At 34.6% G+C, this 25,032-nt stretch overlaps 1 protein-coding gene across 1 annotated transcript in view; it reads right to left on the reverse strand.

The window, feature by feature from the left end:
* The window catches only part of AP3S1 (adaptor related protein complex 3 subunit sigma 1), a 63,100-nt gene that overhangs the window by 24,292 nt on the left and 13,776 nt on the right, over positions 1-25,032 (reverse strand). Inside the window, 2 exon segments of the mRNA XM_087429912.1 lie at positions 11,832-11,943; positions 16,044-16,135. Coding sequence (XP_087286038.1) covers positions 11,832-11,943; positions 16,044-16,135 — 204 coding nt within the window.

Raw genomic sequence — 25,032 nt, forward strand, 5'->3', positions numbered from 1 at the left:
GTGGGACGCAGCCTCAGCATGGCCTGAGAAGCAGTGCGTCGGTGCACGCCCGGGATCTGAACCTGGGCCGCCAGCAGTGGAACGCGCACACTCAATGGCCAAGCCACGGGGCAGGCCCTCTTGTGTTTCATTTTTAAAAAGATATAAAGCTTAAAGTCAATTTCAATATAATAATTATCTACTAAGTAGCTACTCATTAATCTCTGGCCTCAAGGAATTCAAAGGCTAGTGGGAGACAAAGTACTTGTAATTTTTTAATTTTTTTTAATTTTTTAATTTTTTTTAATTTTTCCCCCAAAGCCCCAGTAGATAGTTGTATGTCATAGTTGCACATCCTTCTAGTTGCTGTATGTGGGACACGGCCTCAGCATGGCCAGAGAAGCGGTGCCTCGGTGCGCACCCGGGATCCGAACCCGGGCCGCCAACAGCGGAGCGCGCGCACTTAACCGCTAAGCCACAGGGCCAGCCCTACTTTTAATTTACTAAGAGAATCATATTTTAAGTTTTTCTTCATTTTAATAATTACCTAGTTTTCTAAAAATAAATTTAAAAGATAGAGATATTCAGAAAAATGCCACATCCACATATAAACAGTCTCCTCTCCCCATGCCCTTCTATCAACAGAACCTCCTGTGCTTTCTTTACCTTTAATTACAAACCTATATGTCTGGGCCTCAAAGGATAACAGGAATCTATTATGAGGCAGCTCAGTATTTAAGAGTACTTAGTACTTAAGAGCATAAGCTTTAGCCTGTCTCTATTAAAATTCCAGCTTAGCCTCTAACTATGAAATCTAGGGCAAGTTATTTAACTCTTAAGCCTCAGTTTTTTCATTTGGGCATAATAGTGGTACCTATGCCATAGAGTTGTTTTGGTGATAAATGAATAAACAAAAAGAGCTTAGAACAGTGCCTTGCCAAAAAAAGTACTCAAGGTATGTTAGCTAGTATTATAATACTATACACATATGGAGAAATAAAAATGTGCACTAGGTAAAACAGATGCCATAAAACATCCTTAAGCAATATCACTTACTTGGCAGACCCCCCTCTTAGAGTTTCCAGGTAAAAAAATAATTTTTTTTCTAGGTTTGGGGACTTCTGTTAAATTTCAGGAGGAATTGATCCTACTGTTTCTAATCTACAATATTAAATGAAATACATAAATGTTAAACTGACATGTTATGAGATAGGAAAAGTCTTAAGCCCAAGAATAGGAGGCAAAAATTTAAGAATACTAATAATATGCCAAGAGATCTAAAAAAAATTTGTTTTTCAGTCAGCAGCAAGATGTTCTATAGAAATATTGGTTTAGCTCAAGCCAAGAATCAAAAAATACCACTAAAAATGTACCAAAAGAGCTAGGGAAGACAGATCGAACTTAAAATCAGATCAATTACCTTTGAAGAACAACTAAGAATGTAGCCTAGGTACACTCTCCAACATGTACTGCTGCGTGTAATATTCAGAATCTTTAAGGTATATGGTATTTATGGTGTGTGAATAGCACTCAACTCAGCATATGACTGGATTCTGGACTGGATTTCCATTAAATCTGACCCCGACACTCATATGCCAATGATGACAATCTTAGCAAAAACAGACATTTATTGTGCATTTATTATGTACCAGGCACTTTACACATATTAAACTCTTGACCTCAATATGAAGAATTTAAGAGTTGATCAAAGGACTGTCTTCTATATTCATGTCATAATGATTCTCAAAGAGTTCACATTAATGATTCTTTTTATGTAATTTATTTCCATTTTTAAAAATAGTTAATGATGGGGGCTAGCCCAGTGGTGTAGTGGTTAAGTTCACACACTCCGCTTCAGCAGCCCGGGGTTCGCAGGTTCAGATCCCGGGCATGGACCTACACACCACTTATCAAGCCATGCTGTGGCAGGCGTCCCATACATAAAGTGGAAGAAGATAGGCACAGATGCTAGCCCAGGGCCAATCTTCCTCAGCAAAAAGAGAAGGATTGGCAACAGATGTTAGCTCAGGGCTAATCTTCCTCAACAACAACAAAAAAAGGTTAATGATGATAATAGCTAGCATTTATTGAGTATATACTATTACGGCTTTGCTATTGTTCCAAGTGCTTTAAAGAGATTATTTTATTTAATCCTTCACAGTAATCCCATAAGGCAGGTACTTTTATCATCAACTATTTGGAGAAGAGTAATCTAAAGCAAAAATTTAACTAACTACTAACACAGTTAAGTAGGAGAGTCCTGATTAAAATCCAGAAAGTTTCATCGCAGAACCCACATTCTATTCACTACGCATACTCCCTCCAACAACAACAATTTTAATTTTAACATAGTAAGACGTGATTATTTAGAAAATTTGGAAAATACAGAAAAGTATAAAGCAAAAATTTTAGCTTTCCATACTTCTACCACCCACATTAACACAGTATTGTGCTAAGACTGCTTTTCCTAGAGTATAGGAAATTTAACTACACTGTAGCCCTCCATTAAAGTGACTTAACATGATTTGTATGTTGGATTTAGAAGTATAAGGAAGAGCTAGGGTTTTGAATTTGTAAGGCTAATAAATCAAATATTACTTTTAAAAATGAAAGTAGCATCCGAATTATTTCTTTCTGTGCACAAAAGCTACTTGCAACAACACTTAAAAAAACTTATTTTGACACAGATGGAAGAAAAGTTGATTTTAAAAATGGTATTTGACTTTGAAAGATATTATTCTACCTGTAATTGAATATGGTACTATTGATATTTTGAGCACTGACTTAAAACAAAATAAAATGAATAAAAATATTACGGCTTTTCCTTACGGAATTCCAACTAATAAATACAGAAAGCATGATGGAAAAATCACCATTTGGCAAACACCACAATAATAACTCTTTCAGGCAAGAATCATCAAGAGATGCTAAAATTAATGATCAAAAATATGGTTAGAAAAAGGATATTTATATACAGTTTCAAAATTATTCCCCATAAGATACTTTTAAGCACAAAGGGAAAATGGAAGTTTACAGTTGGTAAGCCTGGCAGGCACCACCTTAACCAAGGGATCAGAATAAATACCACACGTAATGGTACAAAATGACACCATGGACCTCCTGATATGATCCATTAAGGACATAACATCACTTCTGTGGTATCCTTGCCAAAAATACATTAACCTGAATTTAATCACTAAGAAACATCAAACAAACCCAAACTGAGGAATATTCTACTAAATAACTGGCTAGTACTCTTCAAAGGATCAACATATGAAAGACATGAAATGAATGAAAGACAAAGATGAAGAACTATTACAGAGTAAAGCAGACTTAGGAGACTTGAAAACTAAATGCAGTATGTGACCTGAATTGAACTCTGAGCAAGAAAAATGACATTAATGAGACTTTTGGCAAATTTTGAATCAAGTCTGCAGGTTAGATAGTAGTATTATATCAATGTTCATTTTCTGATTTTAATCATTGTACTGTGGTTATGGAAGATGTTAAATTTGGGGAATATGGGTGAAGATATGGTATGCAAGAATTCTTTATATTATACTTGCCACTTGTTTCTAAGTCTGAATAATTTCAACATGAAAGTTTTAAAAAATTTTTAAAGAAAAAAACATTCTGAAAAACCAAGCTCAAAGGGCACTCTCCTCCTCTATATCTAATTCCTCCCTGAAAACCTACCATTCCACACTAGGAAATAAAAGAATTCACCTTAAATCAAACGAAACCACCAACATAAACTGAGTTTCTCTCTCTCTCAAATCTACTTAGAAGGGGAAAAAATAAATTTTAAGTTGCTTCCAGCTCCAAAATTCTGACTTTAAGTACTTGAGTTCCAAAATACTTCCTCCACCACTATAAAGTAAATAATAATAATGTGTCTATTATATTCTAGGGCCTATACTGACTGCTTTATATATATTAGCTCTAATTCTTACAACAATGCTGGAAAGACAGATATGAATATTGGCACCTACAGATAAAAATATTGGGGGTGGATGAGGCTAAGTCATTTGCTCAAAGTTACATAACTGTTAGATGATAGAGCCAATATTCAAACCCATACCATCTGACTCCAAACACCAACTTGACACTATGATGCTTCCCAAGAAGACTGCTGAGATATCAACAAAACACATAAATTAGAATAGTAAGTATTATCAAATTTGATACCAAGATTCATCACGAAGAAGCAGCAGTGTAAATAATGGAAAAGTGAACATTATATTTCCAATTATTGGAAATTAGACTTCTCAACAATGAAAATAAGATAGGAAAAGAATTTTAGGAATGCTGAATCACTCCAACAGTGTGCTTCAAATTGTTTACAGAAATATTTTTTGGTTTCCCACATATACAATATAATAAACAAACAGAGTTTTAATACTCTGATAATATAGTGTGGTGCAGCAAGCACAATTTTCCTAAAATGATCCTGGGCATTCACTCTGGATTGCCTGGAAAATAAGCCAACTGGGCCAGGGCTCGCTTCTTCTCCAGCAAGAGCAACTGTACCAGAATTCATCTTCCCATAGGACCACAGGTTTTTTAACTGCCCCCCCAACCCCCTAGTAGAGAAGCTGCAACTTCCCACAGTCCCCAAGTGCTGGTCAGCTGGTTCTTTCAAACAATGCTTAAAAACAGATGGCACCTAAACCTATATAGCTCAAAGCTAAGTAGTGTATATGTCACCCCATTGATGTGGGTGCTTTCAAACCTACCCTTATAATAAAAGAGAATGGTGGGAGGGGGTGAGGCCTCCACTGGCACACCATTCTACATTCAGTAACACCTACCTCAGCATAATTTCCTATGCGATAACAGGAAGATCAGGGGATCTTTCTTCACTTAAGTATTCTTGGCTTCTAAGTTGCCCCAGTTAAGCCTGTTTCTTATCACATAACTCTGTCACCATGTAGAATTCATCCTAAGCCATCACACAACATATAGGATTCACAAATTCTTATAAAAATGAAAAAGAAAGATAAAAGGACTTCTGTATTCAACTTAATTTGTGTACTAATGAAATAATACTTTATATGCTTTCCTTATAAATATATGCATTAATGATAATGTTAGCTAAATACCACTGACTACTACATATCAGTCATTTAGCCATGGGCTTCATGTACAGTATCTTTTTTGATGCTTGCGCCTACTCTGTAAGTTTGTATTATTACTATTACCTCCATTTTGCAGATAAGGAAAATTAGAGTCAGAGATTAAATAACTTGCCCAAAGCTATATAGCCAGTACAAAGTAGAACCTGAATGGCTTTAACCACTATTAGCTTGCTTTAATTCAGTGATCTTTCTAACAACCTCGTGACGTCTGTAGGCAGTATATTCAAAAAGGCATACCTTACTGGTGAAAAAATTCAAGGTCTAAAAAGATTAAATGACTTGCTCAACCTCATAACAAATAAGCATTAGCATCCATAAGTAAAATAATTTCACAAAATCTAGTCTAACACAGTACCATAGAAATGCCAATGCTATCTATACATGGAGCTCTAGTTTATATACATATTCTAACACCATGGTCAAAACTTATCTTTCTAAACCTAAAGACAAGTTTAGCTGTTAGTTCTAAATTTTTTCCTAACTACAACTGAACAAGATTGATGCTGATATAATTGCCACATGTGATACAGAAAACTGTAACAGAATTTGGAATTACCTAGTGAACTTTTATGCCTCCATTATCAGCTTGGCAAAAATTAACTGAGGACAGTATGACTGCTTATAAATAACTCAAACAACCAACATTAATATTTAATGAACTTCTATTCTCATTCTGTAAATATTTTAACAATTCCAATGAAGATACGCTACAACAGAAAGGACTCTAAAAAAAAGCTAGCTATCAACTCTGAAATTTGCTTATACGACAGTCAATACTACAATAAAATAGTACATGTCAGAAACAAAAAAGGATCTCCTTTTTTCCAACTTACAAAGAAATTAAAAAAAAAGAAAGAAATCAGAAGCTGATTATTCAATTTGGTGACATAACTGGTATAAATTCCATATGGAATTTACTAACAATGCCTTCTCTCAGACTTTATACTAAGACATAAAGTCAAATCTGGGACAATATATGCATACCTTAGAAACACAAAATCTTGCATAAAAATATAGGCTTCCAAGGATCATCTGAATGCTATCACTTTTAATATTCAACAAGTCAGAATTAAACATAAGTTTAGTAATTATATGTTGATGTTTATTAAGTTTTCTTAATCCATTCTCTAAAGAATACCCAAGACCAAGAGGTTTTGATCCAAACTCTCTTGGTTTATAATTTTCCACTTTTACTTTTTACATTACACTTACCTTTCTCAAAACTAGAGGATGGACAAAGCAAGAAAAGCAGTTCTAAATAAACTCTGAATAGCTGTTTCATGAAACAGAATCAGAAACAATGAGCTACCCCATTCCATCTTTGTTCACTCAGCTAATATTTTTAAAGTGACTGACTCATGCATGCTCTGCACTCCCTCTTAAGTATTCAATGATCTGTGGTAATCACAGGGGAAAGACAGTAACTACAGAACTTCCAACATGTTGGTGGCAGTAACAGAATTAGTCCCTGTAAGGTCAATAACAGAACCTTTCTTTTTTTGTGACATGATAGATCAACATGTGATCACTCATTAAGATCTTTTTGTAAAAACAGCTCTAGCCTACATTACTAATGGGAAGATGACACAATCCTCCTGAAATCCTCTTTTCTGTATCTTATATAATATGAAGGCACATTATCAACAATTGAACAGTAATGGCTAAAAAATTTTGTGAAACACAAGACACAGTTTCCACTTTCCACAAACACATGATAGAATTTACTTCAGATATGATGTAAGATATTTGTTCTTTGACAACTCCCCATATAATTCCCTTCTGAGAGATAACAACTATGCTATCATAACCATTAAGATCAGCCACAGCATCAAAATAATAATCAATAATGACGACAAATCTCAGAATACAAGTGTAAAATACTTCTGATTTACCTCTAGGAAAATTCACATTTATTTTAGTCTTTCTTAACTGCAATATTTCTCTTCAATAAAACAGATTACTTTTCTCCTGTTTCTCCTCTTGTAACACTAGTAGCTAGCTAAGGAAAATAAAGAACAGCGTTTTGGAATTTAGTGTGTGTCTACCACTCTGGTCAGCTGTGGATAATTGAGAGAGAAACTAGAAAGCACAGTCCATATTAAAAAATCATTTTCTAAAAAACACAAAATTTCTTTGAAATAACAGTCTAATGAACTAACTACTACCTATATGGGATAAACCAAGAAATGAAATAATGAACAAAGTTAAAAGGCAATGCAATACAGACTTGTGATCAACCCTTAACTGTTACCAATTCATATATAAGTAAAAGTTAGCTTCTCTTTCTTTACTAGAAAAGCCTTTGGGAAAACAAAACACAACAAAATTTAGCAGTGTTTCTCAAGTAGTCCCCAGGAGGAAAGTGAATATATATCCAAGGGATCTTGGGGACATATCTGCCTCAAGCTCAAAATTTCTTTGAAGTCTCCTCTTAGAGTTTTAAATGTTATGAAAAATTTCTATTCTACCTCATAATATATACATGTTTATCTTAATGTACACGTTTATCTTAGAAGTGTCATTTCCTTACCACCAATTAAAAAAACATATACCAAGAATGTTTGCCATGATTACTTCATGGTTTCCTGTAACTCAGATATCTAGCTGTTCCTCAAAACCCAGTTTAAGAATTACAGATTTAGAATAATCTGGCATAGTCACAGCTCCATTTATCACTTGCCTTTTTTTCCTTTATTAACAATATTTGACACCAAAACCCTTAATCTCTCCCCTTCTAATATTTTTAAGCTTTGGTACTCAGAATTATTACCAAAGTTGTCTGCTTTGGGTAATTTCTCATTTAGTCTGTAACACTAACTAGATCCCAAACCATGCCTCCTTCTTGCTGATTTCAAAAACATGAAACTTGTTTGGCAAAGAAAACTTCCTTTTTACATGCAGCTTTCTCTAGTCTATGACTTGCCTACACCATACCTCTACATTTTTGCCCTGTCTAGGGTTAAGAGAGAGAAAGAAAACATAAGTTCAGAGCATTCCCTCAGGATAATCTTAGCCCAAAATAATTATCTGTAGCAACTACGTTTTTTTTTATTGTGGCAGAGGTAATTTTTTAACTTTTTACAGAAATATCACAGACAAACAGAAAATATAAAAATCTTAAGTGTACACAGAGCTTAACGATTTTCACAAATTGAACAAACCAATGTAACCAGCACTCAGGAAAAAAAAAACAATTACTAGCATATAGCAACTACTATATTTTATTTTTCTAGCTAACTCTCCTTCTTCTAATTAACCTTTGGGTTGTATTGTCAGTTATTTTATCATGAATGCTAAATATTAGGCATTAAATACGTTCATTCATTCAACAAGCATCTGTTAAGGACCTATTATGTGCCAGGTGCTATTCTACACACTGGGGTTAAATCAGTGAACAAAATAAACAAAAACCCTGGCCCTCGTAGAGCTCACATTCTTGTAAGGGTAAATGACAACAAACAAGATAAAGCCGGTCAAATATATAGTATATTAGATGATGACAAGTACTAAAAAAAAGAATAATAAAGCGGGAAAGGGGTTAGAAAATGTCAAAGAGAGGGAAAATCTTTAGAAAGAAGTGTTAGGGAAATATCATATTGAGAAGATGACATCTGGGTCAAGACCTGATAGAATGATGGAGCCAGCCACGGGAATATCAAATGGAAGAACAATCCAAGTACAAAGACCAGAAGTACAAAGGCTCTGTGGTAGAAGCATGCCTGGTATATTTGACGACAGCAAGGAGACCACTGTGGCTGGAGCAGAGGAGAAAGGAACAGAAGATGAAGCAAGATAAGCAGCAGAGTATGGGGAAGGGAGTCAGATCATGTGAAGCCTCATGGGTCATTTGTAAGGAATCTGGCTGTTACTCTGAGTGAGAAGGGAAGCCACTGAAGAGTTCAGAATCTAAGATGTGACGTATTTCAATAGTATCACTCTGGCTGTTTTCCTGAGAAAAGATGAAAGGGAAAAGTACAGTGGAAGCTGGGAGACCAGTCAGGAAACTACTCTAATAATCCAGGAAAGAGCTGATGCTGGCTTAGACCAATGTGGTGGCAGCACAGGGAGTAATAAGTGGTCATATTCTGTATATCCTACAGGAGTTGCTGAAGAATAGGTAAGAGAGATCAGGAAACTGAAATGAAGCAACTAAAGAGGTAGATGAAAACCAGGCAAGTAAGGTGTCCTAGAAGCCAAGTGAAGAAAATATTTCATGGAGAAGAGATTAATAAACAATCTTAATCAAATAAAGGAGGACTGATGAGAACCTTTGGATTTAGCAATAGTAGAGCTAAAATCCTGACTGAAGTGTGTTCAAAAGACAATAGGAGAAGAAAAATTTGAGACAGTGTATATGTACAGACAACTTTTTAAAAGCATTTTGATATAAAGAGAAGGAAAGAAATAAGGCAGTGGCTGGAAAGGAAAGCAGGGACAGGACTTTTTTTTTAAGATGAGAGAACATATTATAGGCTAGTGGGAATGATCTAGAAGAGAAAAGAAAAACAATACAGAAGAAAGAGGGAGAACTGCTAGAGCAATGAGGAGAAGGACACTAGTATATAAGTGGGTATGTTGGCCTTAGCTAGGAGCCTAGTGAGTTCATCTCTCACAAAAGAGTAAGTAAAGTACACGGACACAGATGTACAGTCTGGAGAAGCTCTCTTCTGATTGCTTCAATTTTCTCAGTGAACTAGAAAGCAAAAGCTAGAGGTGCTTGAGGTATGAGGAGACCATATCAGTAGTTGTCTAGGAATACAGGAAAGTGAATGGACCAGGGAAATATAATATGATTACTGGGCACCATTAAGGACTCACTGAGGTTAGAGATCATAAATTTAAAGTAAGACCAGTAAGCACGGTTATGCTTTTTTCCTCTACGTATGTACAGATGTACGGGTTCAGGGAAGGAGCTGAGTACATACGTGACTATGATTATCATGACTGACCATGGAATTTAAGCTGGGTAAGGAAAGAAAGACATCAGGAGATCAGGGACAGGGAAAAAATAACAGATTTCAAAGACTGAAGGTCCCAATAGGCTCAAAGAATTGTTGGAGTTATAAAAATTGTGAGAAGAAAAGATAAGAGGTGGTAGACAGAGAGTGGAAACTGTGAAATTGAGATTATGGGCAGATTGCAGTTTGGATAAAGACAAGGTCTAGAAATGAGTAGTGAGGCGGTGTGGAGGGCAAAATTCACACAACCTGGAATTGTGTGAAGGTTTGAAGACACCAGGATACTGGAAGAATTAGCCACATGGACACTGAAATCACCACAAGCAGTATCGGAGTGAATGTCAGTAAACTGAACTAAAATCTGTAAGGAGACAATCCTCCATGGGTCTTCCATTTCTGCACATAATGTGAGCAAAGGTACTGACTGCCTTTATTGCAAACTATCTTTTCAAGCAAGCTTGTATAGCAAATAGCCTATCTTGGGGCTGGCCCTGTGGCATGGTGGTTAAGTTCGTGTGCTCTGCTTCCGCGGCCCAGGGTTCACAGGTTCAGATCCCAGGCGTGGACCTACGCACCACTTACCAAGCCATGTTGTGGCAGGCGTCCCACATATAAAGTAGAGAAAGATGGGCATGGATGTTAGCCCAGGGCCAATCTTCCTCAGCAAAAAGAGGAGGATTGGCAAGGAATGTTAGCTCAGGGCTAATAAAAAAAAAAAAAGAAAACAGAATATTTCTCCAAATAAAAGAGTAGGATTACCTATACCCTTGGGAGATATTCTCTTCCTCCAGGACATGGGCAGACATGCTTAGTGTCCAATATAAAAGACTCCAGTTCCCTAAGCTTGGGGTTCCTCTCTTGTAACTCAATCCACTGTGTATGCAGGTATCACCTGGCCCTCTTCAAGTCACCTTCTGGGAACTGGGAACTGGGGAACCAGTGTAAGCTGTTACTCTGGCAGCTGCTTTTGCTATTAGTAATAAAGTCCTTTGTTTCTGGCCCAGAAGTCTCCTGTCTTCTGCCAGCATCCACAAAACTGTGGTAGTTAACTTGTTAGCTTACAAGTAGGGTCAAATTTCAGACTCTTGAAAGTTTTTGACAAAATCTCCAGTGAATGGGAGGGGAGGATAAGAGATGACTGCAACAGGATGAAGAGAAGGTGGTACAGTTTGATAACATGAGTTAAAGTCTGGAGACATTTGAGAAGAGAGAATGGTCGGAAAAAAGCAATACAAAGCAAAGAGAACACCTCCAGGCTCACTGATATGAAGAAAGCAAGAGAGAAAACTGCTACTATTTGACACTTGCAGGTAGTGGCATTAGAGAAGCCCGATTTAATTTGGAACAAAAAGGTGAAGGTAATATTAACAGGAGAGACTGAAGATAAAGAAGAATTTGGTGATGACTGACCCTGAGTTCCAGAGACATTATGAAAGATTTTCAGGAAACAGGGAGGGATGGGTTTTGGGGTCAGATCTGGATACATATGGTAAGAGACCTATGAGTCTTAGGCTTCTTGTGGTGACATATGAATAGGACATGATGAAATTAGTTGTGATTAGTCTTAATCACATTAAATTAGTCTACATGTTTCTACATTCCTCGTCCCTCTTTTACTCACCCAATATCTACTATGGCACAATTTCTTTCTTACCAAACAAAATATCATTTATTGAAAATTTAGAACACACAAGTTTGAAAAAACATAAATGCCAAAATTGTTATTTAAGACATTAAGAGGCAAACGTTAACTTACTTGGATTAGATCTAAAATACCAAGTTCACTTTCTGAAGAATCCACACAGAAGACAAAATATAATGTTGCGTAATGTCTGTAAATCAGTTTGTTGTCAGATCCTCCAATTAATCTACATGACAAAACAAAACAATTGGAATGTTATAGGAACAAAATGAAAAACATTTTCATTAGTTCAAGCAAACTGACAATTTATTTGAAACCTTTTATAAATGTTTTGTCATAGCATTTAAAGGCACAGCATTTAAGTGAACTTACATCAGAGACTAAGTAAATTAAGATGGCTACTTTCTTCACAGATAGCAAGTAAAAGAAGCTGGTGCTTAATTTTAGTTCATTCATTCACTAAACTATCTACTGAGTACCTACTGTGTGCCAGGCATTGATAGTGGGCAAGGAGCAACAAACAAACAAATAAATAAGAAAAAGTTATCAGAGTGGAAGGTGCTACATAGAGAATCAAAACAGGATGATGCCATATTGATGGATTCTCTACTTCAGATTAGTTGTTCAGAAAAAAGTGACATTTAGGCTGAGATCTAATGATAAGGAGCCAGCCACTAAAAATTTAGAGAAGAGCATTGCAGGCAAAGGTAACAAATAACAAAAACCCTATTTCATTAAGAACAAAATACGTATGTTCAAGAAAGAGAAAGAAGGCCTGGTGACAAGAAAAGATTCATAAACGATGAGGTCACAGAAGTAGGCATAAATCAGATCACAGGGCATTTTTAAGTGCTTACTAGATTTAACACCAGAGGTCACAGTAAGTCACACAGCTTACGACTGATTATTAACGAGCAAAAAAAAATGATGTTTCTTAAGTTTTGGACAGATTTGCCATCAAGATCTCCTCCAAAAATACATTTTGTTTTAGAATACAAAGGCAAAAAAAACTGAGCTAAGACATTCTCAATTCTCTAATCAAATATTTTTATTTATATTGACTGGAATGTCAGCATTTTTAATATAATAATTTAGGAATCACTCCAAACACCTTATATTTTTCTAAATACAGTTTAGCTATTTCATAGTTAAATTTACAATAATTAGTTCACCTTCTCAAAAGATCCTTTAACACTAGCATATATAAAATCAAGGCTAAACGTAGTCAAAGCTAATTGAACAAATCAAACAGGACATGGGAAAAGGGCATCTATTTCTTACTCGGTAAAAGTAACACTGAATTCCCAAGTTCATTGAAACAACTTCTCTAAGTATACACTACCTTTATGTCCTCTAACAGCAAAAGTGGAAATAATCTTTGAAGAGAATTAAAAATTCCTACTATGCTAGACATGTTTCTAAAAAAGATACTCAATTAAAAAATATGTACGTGCACTTCAAAGATTCTCTGAGATTATTTTTATAGACTATGACTGTAAATGTTCCTTAAAAGAGACAAAAAGAGCACAAACAGCAGGCTTCACTTCATCCTGAATCAGTAATTTAGTGATTACCTTAAACTTTTGTTTTGCTCTTCTTTAAAAGAAGACCAGGGGCCAGCCCGGTGGCGCAAGCGGTTAAGTGCGGCGCTGCACTGCAGCAGCCCAGGGTTTGCCGGTTTGGATCCCGGGCGCCCACTGACACACTGCTTGGCAAGCCATGCTGTGGCGGCGTCCCATATAAAGTGGAGGAATATGGGCACAGATGTTAGGCCAGGGCCAGTCTTCCTCAGCAAAAAAAGAGGAGGATTGGCAGATGTCAGCACAGAGCTGATCTCCTCATAAAAATAAATAAATAAATAAATAAAATAAAAATAAAAAATAAAAGACCAAACTTTTGAAAACTGTAAGTTTCAAAATGGCTATTAATGTTATTAAAAGAAAGAAAAGATATTACTATGTAATATGACAAGTATGTATTTTGCCGTTAAAAATACAATTTATTCTTTAAACTACAGTACAATACTGATAGAAACTCTTTTATGGAATGCAATATACCACATAAAACCAAAGAATTTTAGAAATCATCTTAGTCCAAATATTTCATTTTAAAGAGAAAACTGAGGTACAAGAATTCAAGTGATCTGACCAAGAAAACCAGCTTGTTATTACAAAACCAGGACTAAAGCAGATGTGTAACTTCATCTCTGATGCAATATTTGCTTTCTACTTTTTTATAAGGCTAGAAAAGAATAATCACAAATTCAAGCCATAATTTCTAGTTCAGACCCTGGTTAGATCCATCAGGTTTTTGCCTGACTACCACTTACAGTGCACTGTGCTGGGTGATAAGTTTCCTATGAGATAAGAGATTAAGAGGCTGAGATGAAGGGAAGTGATAGTAACGGCCAAGACAACTAAACACCTCCAGAAGTTTAAGAGAAATAAGTAAAGTACAATGAAAATACAAAAAAGAAACTAGGTACACCCTTCTCAACTATTAAATTGGAGGCCTTGAGTTAACAGCAAAATTTACAAATTGTAAGTGCATATTTGCAAATTTAAGTGTAGCATGATATAAAATTTTAAGAAATGCAAGTAAACTCTCTACATGATAAAAAGTAAACTGGTGATCAGATAGGAATGAATTCTCTATTATCCGAACTATTTTTCATAATATGCATTATACATATTAAAATACAGAAAAGTGTAGGTTTCTCTGACTAATCTGTGATTATTCACAATGAAGCTCAGCTACAGTTTACTTTCTAAATTGTCAAGGAAGAAATATGATGAAATTAATTACATAAATATGGGAGGGAACATTTATGAAACGATTTGAGAGCAAACTGTTTTCATGAAACCCATTAATTTAAAAGTATTTATTTATAACAGTTGGTAAGCTAATTATAAGTAACTCTTATTTATTCGTTTTAAAAATAGAAAAATCCATTAGCCGAATTCTATCTACATAAAGATAGGTCTATATATAGATACATATATACACACACACACAGATATATATTTGAAAAGCAGACTTCACTCTTGTTTATAATAATAAAATAAAAGATGTAATCTAAATCTTTAGGAACAGGTTCATGCATCCTAAGGAATACTCTGTAGTCATTAAAAAGAATGAGGTTGCTCTAGATGTGTTTACACATGCAAAGCTTTTCAAAATATTAAGTGAAAACAAGCAACACTCAAACCAGCGTATATAGTGTGATCCCATAAGTAAAATTTTTAAGGTTATACTTTTATATGTTAGTCAATGCAAAATTACTTTTATATGTTAGTCAATGCAAAATTAATTGCCTAGAAGAATACATAACTGCGAAGAAAGACTAAAGTTGGGAGAGGGAGACTTAGTTTATAGTTTATACAGTAGTCCCCCCTTATTTGCAGGGGATACATTCCAAGACCCCCAGTGGATGCCTGAAAGATGTTTCTGTAAGATGTACTGAACCCTATATATACTGTTTTTCTGTATATACATACCTACGATAAAGTTTAATTTATAAATTAGGCACAGTAAGAGATTAACAGTAACTAAAAATAAAATAAAACAATTGTAACAATATACTCTAATAAAAGTTACTGTAGATCTTAGCAACATCAGCATACAATTATTTTTCATTCCTTATTAAGTTGAGAACTTTCACCTTTTCACTTAAAGGAAACACTTTATGGCTTCTCTTTGGCATATCCGAATTGCCAGCATCACTACTCCTGTGTTTTGGGGCCATTATTAAGTAAAATAAGGGTTACCTGAACACAAGCACTGTGATATCATGACAAGTGATCTGATAACTAGGATGGTTACTAAGTGACTAACGGGTGAGTATCGAGTAGTACATACAACACAGATACGCTGGACAAAGGGATGATTCACAACCTGGGCGGGATGGAGCGGGACAGACGTTGAGAAGAAATGCTACTCAGAACAGCACGCAATTTAAAACTTATGAATTGTTTATTTCTAGAATTTTCCATTTAATATTTTTGGACTGCAGTTGACTACAGGTAACTGAAACTGAGGAAAGCAAAACGGTAAATAAGAAGGACTACTGTAATTTCCTGTAAAGTCTGAATTTTTGCCATTGGAATATATTACCTTTATATAAAATGCCTTTATAAAAATTTGTAAAAAGAAAAAAAACTGCATATCTTAAAAAGAATAAGTTAGATGTATAGCTAACACAGGTGGTAATTAATTCACCTGATCTAATTAATCAAAATTAGGAAACTTTTACAATGAATCACCTAAACAGTATATATTTTAATCAAAGATTAAAGATTAGAAATATCCACGAAATGTTTTACTTACAATCCTCCTTCTAGGAAATTACAAACATTTTCATCTCTCTTAGATACCAAATGGAACGTCTCCCTGATGATTTGCTGTTGTGTATCTTCACTCTAAGAAAGAACAATTCGTATACATTAGGATTGATTTTCTAGGTTTAACAGTATTTTAAGAATTTTAAAAAATAAAAGGTAATAATATCAGTCTTGGAAATTCATCTAAGAGAGAGGTCCTTGGAGAACCAACATATCACAATCTACAGAAACAAAACCCAATATTTTATTATGAAAAACAAAAGCAAATACAAAACAAAAAAATTAACATTTTCTAGTTTACCATTACAATAAAACTAACTTATTTCTAAGTTTCAAAAACTAACAAGAAAAATATTAGATGAATTACAGACATTAGTAAAAGGGACACTAGATATTAACTAGTCAAAGCTCATTGTTTTACAAATGAGTAAACTGAAACAGAGAGATAAATTATAAATAACTCATATAGCTAATCTATATTTTAATAGAAGATACAGAAGTTTAGAGCTTCCAATTAAGTAAGTTTAACTAAATGCAAATTAATGAGTCCATCCATCTATTCATCCTTAGATAAGCATCCTTATATAAGCAATTTTTGACATAAAACCAAGAATCGGCTCAAAAAATATTTATTAAACTCACCAAGTAACTCATATCCCTGCAAAAAAAAAGTGTCAGCTTCTCAAACATTGCAATAGAAAATTAGGCAAAATCATGAACCGGAATTTCACACGAAAGGACGGTCCACAAACAAATGAAAAGATGCTAAACCTCATTAGTAATTACGTGAAATGCAAATTAAAGTAACAATGAGATAACTCCACAAGCACCATACTAGCAAAGTGTAAAAATGTCACAATATCAAATGCTGGCAGACATGCGGAGCCAAAGAAACTCTCATCCCACCAGTGAGAGAGTAAATGATACAATTGCTTAGGAAAACAGTTTTATAATCCAGCACATCCACTCCTAGACACTCTGCTAAACCAAAGGAAATCATTGTTTTGGAAGGTCAAAAAAATAGAATATTGGCAATTACACTTATGTAATAAACTCTTAACTTTGTGTACCAAGAGACGTGGAAGAATGTTCATAAAGGCACTATAACAACAAAAAAAGCTAAAAATAACCCAAACGTCCACCAATAACAGAATGGACAAATCATGGTACGCTCAAACAATGCAATCCTATAAGAAGTAAAAATTAAAAAAATAAATTACACCCATCAGTATGAATGATTCTCAAGAACTTAATACAGAAAAGAGGAGGTATCTTAGCTCAGGCTGCCATTACAAAATACCATAGACTCGGATAGCTTAACTAACAGAAATTTATTTTCTCATAATTCTGGAAGCTAGAGGCTCAAGACCAAGGTGCCAGCATGGTTGGTTTCTGAATAGGCAAGTTCACAGAAACAGAAAGCAAATTAGAGGTTACCAGGAGCTGGGTGCATACAGTGAGGAGGGGAACAGGGAGCTATTGTTTAAATGGGGTACTAGAGTTTCCGTTTGGAGGGATGAAGAAGTTTGGCAATAGACAGTAGGAATGGTTGCACAACATTATGAATCGTAATTAATGTCACTAAATAGGACACTTAAAATGGTTAAAATGGCAAATTTTCATGTTATATGTATTTTGCCACAATAAAAAAAATTTTAAATAGTAAAAATAAAATCTAAAACATTCTGAAATTTAAAAGCATACTTTAAAAAACAAATCATGGGTCAAAGGAAAAATCATAATGAATGTTATAAACAGGTGTTAGAGTCCTAACATAATGGATATTAGAACTCAACAATAAGAAAAAATCTGAGAATTAAAACTTGTAGGTCACATAAGAAAAGAAGTCTCCAGAAACACCAATAAATAAACAGTCCCAGAAACACACACACACACTTAAAAACAAGAGAGAAGTCTCAAAATTCTTTAGAAAAATTATACCAGAAAAAAACACAAATAAAGGAAAAGGATAAAGAACACAAGTTAATGAAGTTAACACAAGTTAATGAAGTATACCAGAGTAGATAAATAAGGCTAAATGCTGATTCTTTGGAAAGACTTAAAATATATAAACCTCTAGTAAGATTAACCAACAACGACGAAAATGGTGGTGAGGAAGAAGGTAATAATCAACAACTTAAGGAACACAAAGGGAGACCCAGTTATACATGACGCAGAAATTTAGCAGATAATAAGCCAGTATGATAAACATAAGACAATAAATTTAAAAATCTAAGATGAAATGGCAAAATTCCTAAAAAAAAAAATTTAATAAAACTGTCTCAAGAAGAAATAGAAAAACTTTAATAATCCTAGAATCATAAAGAAAGTAAACAGTAGTTTAAAATATCTCCACCAAAAATAAATCAGGCTCTGATGGCTTTAACACCAAGTTCTACCGATGATTCAAGAAACAGTTGACTCCAATCTTCACGACTCTTCCAGAGCACAGATAAAGAACTAACATCCCCAATTCATTTTATGAGGCTAAGCTAACAGTGATACAAAATTAGACAAGGAAAGTATGAGAAATGAACATTGCAAGCCAATCTCACTAAAGAACATAGATACAAAAAAATACTTTTTTTAATTAATACATCATGACCAAAATGGTTTATTCCAGTAATGCTAGGTTAATTTAATATTAGAAAACTGACTAATATGATTTTCTACATTAACTAACACATTAACAGAAGAAACAGAAAATCTGAATAGATGCAAAAAAAACCATCTGATAAAATTCAACCTCAATTCTTGAATAAAACAAAAAAAAAAAGCTCTTAGCAAACTTAAAAAAAGAGAATTGCCTCTAGTGAGGGTATCCTATAAAATACCTTTTGCAAACATACTCCCAAACAAAATGTTTAAACAGTTTCTCCCTTTTAAGATCAGAAACAAGATAGGGATAATGGATATTGGTTTTCCTATTCAGTGCCATACCAGTTATCACCAGTGCAAGAAAAAGAAATAAAAGATATAAGACTTTGAAAAGGAAGAAACAAAACTGTCATTCACAGATGAAAGGATTTTCCACATAGAAAATCTAACATATACACAAAGTGCTACAATTAATAGAATTAACAAGAACAGAAAGCCAGTATACAAAATCTTATTGCAATTCTAAACTTCTGCAACTATCAGTTGGAAAATGTAATTTTAAAAAGATATCCTTTACAATACCACCAAAAAACATGCAGTGCCTAGGAAAAAATGAAACAGACATGCAAGATTTCTACAGAAAAAATATAAAACTTTGTTGAAAAAAATTAAAGACCGAAGTAAATAGAAAAATGTACAATGTTTATAGATTGAATGATTCAATATTATAAAGATGCTTGACCTCCCCAAAATGCTCCAAGGAGTCAAGGTAATTCTAATCAAAATCCTAACAGAGAGAGAGAGAAAAAGAGAGAAAGAGAGAGAGAGAAACTGAAAACCTGAATCTGATTCCAAAAGTTACATATTAGATCAGAAGAGTAGAATAACAAGACACTATCAAGTAGAATGTGAAAGGACCTGCTGACCAGATAAAAATTATTATAAAACCACAGTAATTAAGATAACATGATACTCATGCAGAAATAGTGAAATCGACTAATGGAACTCAATAGAGAACCAGAAACACACTCACATATATATAAGGTAATTTAATTTAAAACAGACTAGGTATTGCAGATCAGTAGGGAAAGGAAGGGTATTTCCATGAATGGCACCAGGATAATAATTGTTGCTTGATAAAAATTGTTGTTTTTGTTCTGTTTTAATACAACGAACTTCTAGCTCTCACATTATATTGAAAAATCAATCCCATGTTGATTAAAAACAAATGTCAATGGTGAAACTACAAACTTTTAAAAATATAATACAGGAAAATATCTTTATAACCTTGTAATAGTGTTGAACTTTTAAATAAGACACAAAAATAAGGGTACCATAATGAAAAAGACTGGCAAATTCAATCACATCAAAAGCAGACACTTCTAATGCTCCAAAGACACCAGAAAACAAAATAAGAGAGCTACAAACACAGAGAATATATCTGCAATACACAAAAACTGGCAAAAGAATAGTCCCCAGTATATACAAAGAACACCTACAGGTCAGTAAGAAAAAGATCAACATTCCAATATAAAAATGAGTTGGCAAAATAAAAGACTTAGATAAGAAGTTATTAAAAAAAAGGAAACCAGAATGGTGAATAAACTATCAAAGACGTTCAAGTCCATACAGGTAAAAAAGAAAAATAGGAAAAAAACAAAAAACCCTGTTGGTTAAAACTGCAATGACAACATTAAGTACCCATACTATCAGTGAAGATATATAAATATGTCGAACAATATCAAGTATTGGCAAGAATGTGGAGCAACAAAGCACTCATACACTGCTGAAAGAACTGCAAATTGGTAAAACCACTTCTGAAAACAGATCCGCATTACCTACTAAAGCTGAACATGCACATACTCTAGGATGAAGCTATTCGACTCCTAATGATACTCTGGAGAAATTCAAAACAATGTTTACAAGAATGCTTACAGCAGTACTGTTTGTAATAGGAAAAAACCTACAATATAAATGTCCATCAATGCTAGAATGTATAAATAAACTGTGGTTTATTCATGCATGGAATATTATACAGCAATGAAAATGAATGACTGTAACTAGATACAATGCCAATAATGATCTTAGAAATGTTGAATTTTTTAAAAAAATAAAGTCACAGAAGAATATAAACACTATGATTCTATTTTTTTAAAGTTCAAAAACATGTAAAGCTAAACAATAAACTGTTTAAGGACAAAACAAATATGGTAAAACAAAAACAAGAGAATGAATTCAAAAACTCAAGATGGTAATTATCTCCTTGAGTAGAAAGGGAACAGGATAGGATACAAGAGAGGTGCAAAAAGATTTCAAAGGTATCAGTAATTTTTGTTAAAAAGGAGTGGTGAACACATAGTAGTTAGGGTATTATTTCCTACATCTTACATATAAATATTCTTTTGTATCTATTCAATATTCCATAAAAATACTGAAGAGGAGAAAAGGAGGGGGAGCACTGTATAAGACAGCTGCCCTCTTCTTTCCTTATGTTTGCTTGATCCCCTGCACCACCTCCTTCTAGTCTTCATCTAGAGCTAAACGGTGTCCCGAGGATGACCTTACCTACTCTTGTGGCTTCCACCATGTTATTATCTCCCTAATTTCTAATTCTCCTGTATCCCTAGTGCTTAAAAGAAGCCTATCTTCTTTTCTGAGTTGCAAATAGACATCTCCACTTGTATTCCATAAAGTTATATTAAAACTTACATGTTGTAGACTAAAGACCAAAAACATTACAGTTTTTCTCAAACCTATTATTCTTACTATACTTCTAATCTTAGTTAATGGCATCACCATTCATCCAGTCTCTTAAGCCAAAAATCTTGATGATTCCTTTTCTTACTTCCCATGTCCATTCATTCAACAAGTTGTATTAATTCTACTTCAGAAACAACAGTAAAGCTAAATTCAGATATTTTCTCAACTTGGATTCTTATTCTCACCCAGGATACTATAAAAATCACCAAAACATTTACTCTGCCACCAGTATCTCTACTCTAGACCATCCCATACATGTCTCCAGAATTACTTTCTAAAAAACAGTATGTTACTTCCTTTCTTAAAGATCTCCAGTTTCCATCTGACCTAAAATCCAAACTCTCAACTATGCCATAAAAAGCCCTCCAAAATCAAATCTAGACCTATCTCTGAAGTTTCATCACCTCTTTCTTCTCCCCCATACAATCTACTCCACCCACACTGAACTTCTCACCATTCACTCTCTTCATATTTTCCTACTTCCTCACCCCATTCTCTAGCAAAACCCTTTTAACACTCAGCTTAAACATGATTATTTCTATGAAATCTTTTTTGACTTTCCCAGGAAAAATTAGTTCCTTTTCTTCAGTGCTTCCTTGGTACTGTTTCTATTCCTATTATATACATTTTTAACCATGTGCTCAAATTTCCTTTGTAAATATCTGAATTCTACCAGAATCTGAGCTCCTCCAGATCTTCTTTGAATCTGAAATGCTCAATAGAGTGGCTGGCATAGAGTAGTCAACAAAAGTGTACTGAATAAATGAATCTATAATCTAGAAGTTAGGATCCACATCCATTTAATATTATGGAATATCTGGTTACATTACACACACACACACACACACACAAAAGAGGCAATAAAGTAAAGGCAGTATGATATAGCAATTAAAGGTATGAGCTCTGTTCTAATTAAAATGGTAGATTAAATACACATTTACTTTTGTTGCCTTCTCAAACCCCAGCTAAAATAATATTAAAGGGATTTGTTTTCTTTTTTCAAAAGGCATAAACCCACAAGGATGTGACTGGGAAAGGAAGACAATGGCAACAAAATTTAGAAAGTGGCTGAATGAGTGGTAAAATATTAAGTAAACTTCAGAAAATTTAATCTTAAATTGGTGACAGGGAAACCCAAGCACTAACTCAATTTGTGTCACAAAATAGCCAAAGGCTCAGGAATTTCTACTTTTAGGTACTTCTGGAAGTGAAGATGAAGAGAAGAGCATAAAATAAGGAGGACTGTTTAAGAAGTAGAAGGACCACTAAATTCCCTCCATCATCCCCAAAAGTCTGGAAATTTATTTCTAGGAGTAGATAAAACCGAGGGTCTTTGGAGAGCAAAGGGTACTATGGTAGGCAGAACAATGGCTCACGAAAGATGACAACATCCTAATCCCTGGAACCTGTGAATATATCCCCTTACGTGGCAAAAAGGACTTTGCAGGAGTGATTAAATCAATAACCCTGAGATGGGGGGATTACCCCAGACTGTCCAAATGGGCCTAATCTAATCACATGGTTCCTTAAAATCGAAGAACTTTTCCTGGGCTTTGGTCAGAGAGAGACGTGACTAGAGAAGAGTCAGAGAAATTCTATTCAGCTGGCTATGAAGGTGGAGGAACGAGGCCATGAGCCAAGGAATGTGGGTGGCCTCTAGAGGCTGAAAAGGGCAAGGAAAGAGATTTTCTCCTAGAGTTCCAGAAAGGGATGCAGCTCTGCCAATACCTTGATTTTAGCCCAGTAAAACCTGCGTCAGACTTCTAACTCACAGAACTGTTTGTCTGTGTTGTTTTAAGCCACTAAGTCTGTGGTCCTTTGTTAGAGCAGCAATAAAAACTGAATACAGGCACCTTACTGAAAACAGGGGGGTTAAGAAAATGTACACATACCTGAAGCTGAATCCTTAGCAAAAACTGATTGATTTTATTCAATCAGTTCCCAAAGTACCTACAGTCAGGCCTTCTTTACCCACCCAGCAAGATCCTGGAACAAACTTCTCCGGGAACTCTATCTAGATCTAAAGATAATGACACTGGAGGTTTCAGCTATGGCAGAAACTGTTATCTGTTCTCCAAAATCTAGTTCCTTTACTTCCTGGACACACAATTCAACAATATGTTTCATTCTCCTTTGAATTTAGGTGGAGCCATACAACTCAGTTGTGGCCAATGGAATGTGGTTGGTAGCTGCAGTGGTATGCCAGAGCTGACACAACTGAAAGCCGATTGTGTGTATCTCTTCCCAATTCTGCATTCAGTGACATCACGTTGGTAGCCTGAAATTGACCATCATGGGACTACTTAACATCATGTAGCAAATGCTACAAATTAGAGCTTTTTCTTCCCAAGCGAGCTGGTTGTTAAAAATATACCATCCAAGCCTCACCCATAAAAATTCCTGCACAATCTCCCATGTTAGCTAGATTCAGAAGTTCCTCTGATCCCTTCTCAAGAACGACAAACAAATGCCCTCACAGAAAGTTCTAGCTGATCAAAAACACCAATACTAGACATTACATGACAAATTTTTATTATGTTAAGCCACTAAGATTTAGGGGGTTGTTGTTACAACAACTATAATTTTTATACTAACTAAACTGCCTAGCCTGATCTCCTCAAGTAAAGCTCACACAGACAACCTCTAATCATGGATCCAGAGCTTCCAATTCACTTTTAGTATCCTACTTTTAGACAGAAGCAGCTAACCAAAGATTAGTGGACATCTGAAGATAGCTCTAACATAAAAGCTGAAGACAAAATAGGGGGTGAAAGCAACTCAAAGGAAATAAACCAAATAGGGAGAATAAAATTTAAAAATATATATCATTAATATCCAAGAAGTAAGGAAGATAATGCAACTATGAAATAAAACACTATAGAACAGCACACTATAAAATAGTAACATTCAGAAATTTTAAAAGGAGCCCATAGAAATTAAAAATATAAGGAGAAATTTAAAAGTTCAAGGGAAAGACTGGAAAATAAAGTTGAAAAAATCAACAGAAAATAGCACCAAAGGGCAAAAAGATAGAAAATGGAAGAGAAAGGATAAGAAAAGTAGAAGAATGGTCCAGAGGAACACTGAATAAAAGGAGATTCAAAAAGAGAACAGAGAAAACAGAAATTTGGCAAGCAGAGAAAACAAGAATTTCCAGAATAAAAGGGCCCATCAAGTACTCAGCACAATTAATGAAAACAGACTTAAAGCAAGGGTCTATGAAACTTGAGAAACTGCAGACAAACAGTCTACATACTTTCTGGACAGTAAAAACAGATCATATACAAAGAATAAGAATCAGAATTGCTTCAGGCTTTTTGATAGCAAAGACTGGAAACTAAAAGGTAATGGAGCAATGCCATCAAAATTCTGAGACGTTATTTCCACCCTAGAATTCTACAGGCAGACAATGTGAAGTTATAATAAGACTCTTTTCAGACTGCAAAAACTCAAAAAAATCTACCTCCCATGACCTTTCTCAAGAAGTTATGGAGGATGCACTCCACCATGGTAAGGTAATGAACCAAGAAATCAAGCAATAGGAGACCCAACACAGGGACAGGCAAAAGGAATCTCTAAGATAACAAAGATCCTAGCATGATTGCCATACAACATGT

This window comes from Ceratotherium simum, chromosome 4 (genome assembly GCF_057802395.1).
Source record: "Ceratotherium simum simum isolate JZ-2026a chromosome 4, ASM5780239v1, whole genome shotgun sequence".
Classification (NCBI taxonomy): Eukaryota; Metazoa; Chordata; class Mammalia; order Perissodactyla; family Rhinocerotidae; genus Ceratotherium; species Ceratotherium simum.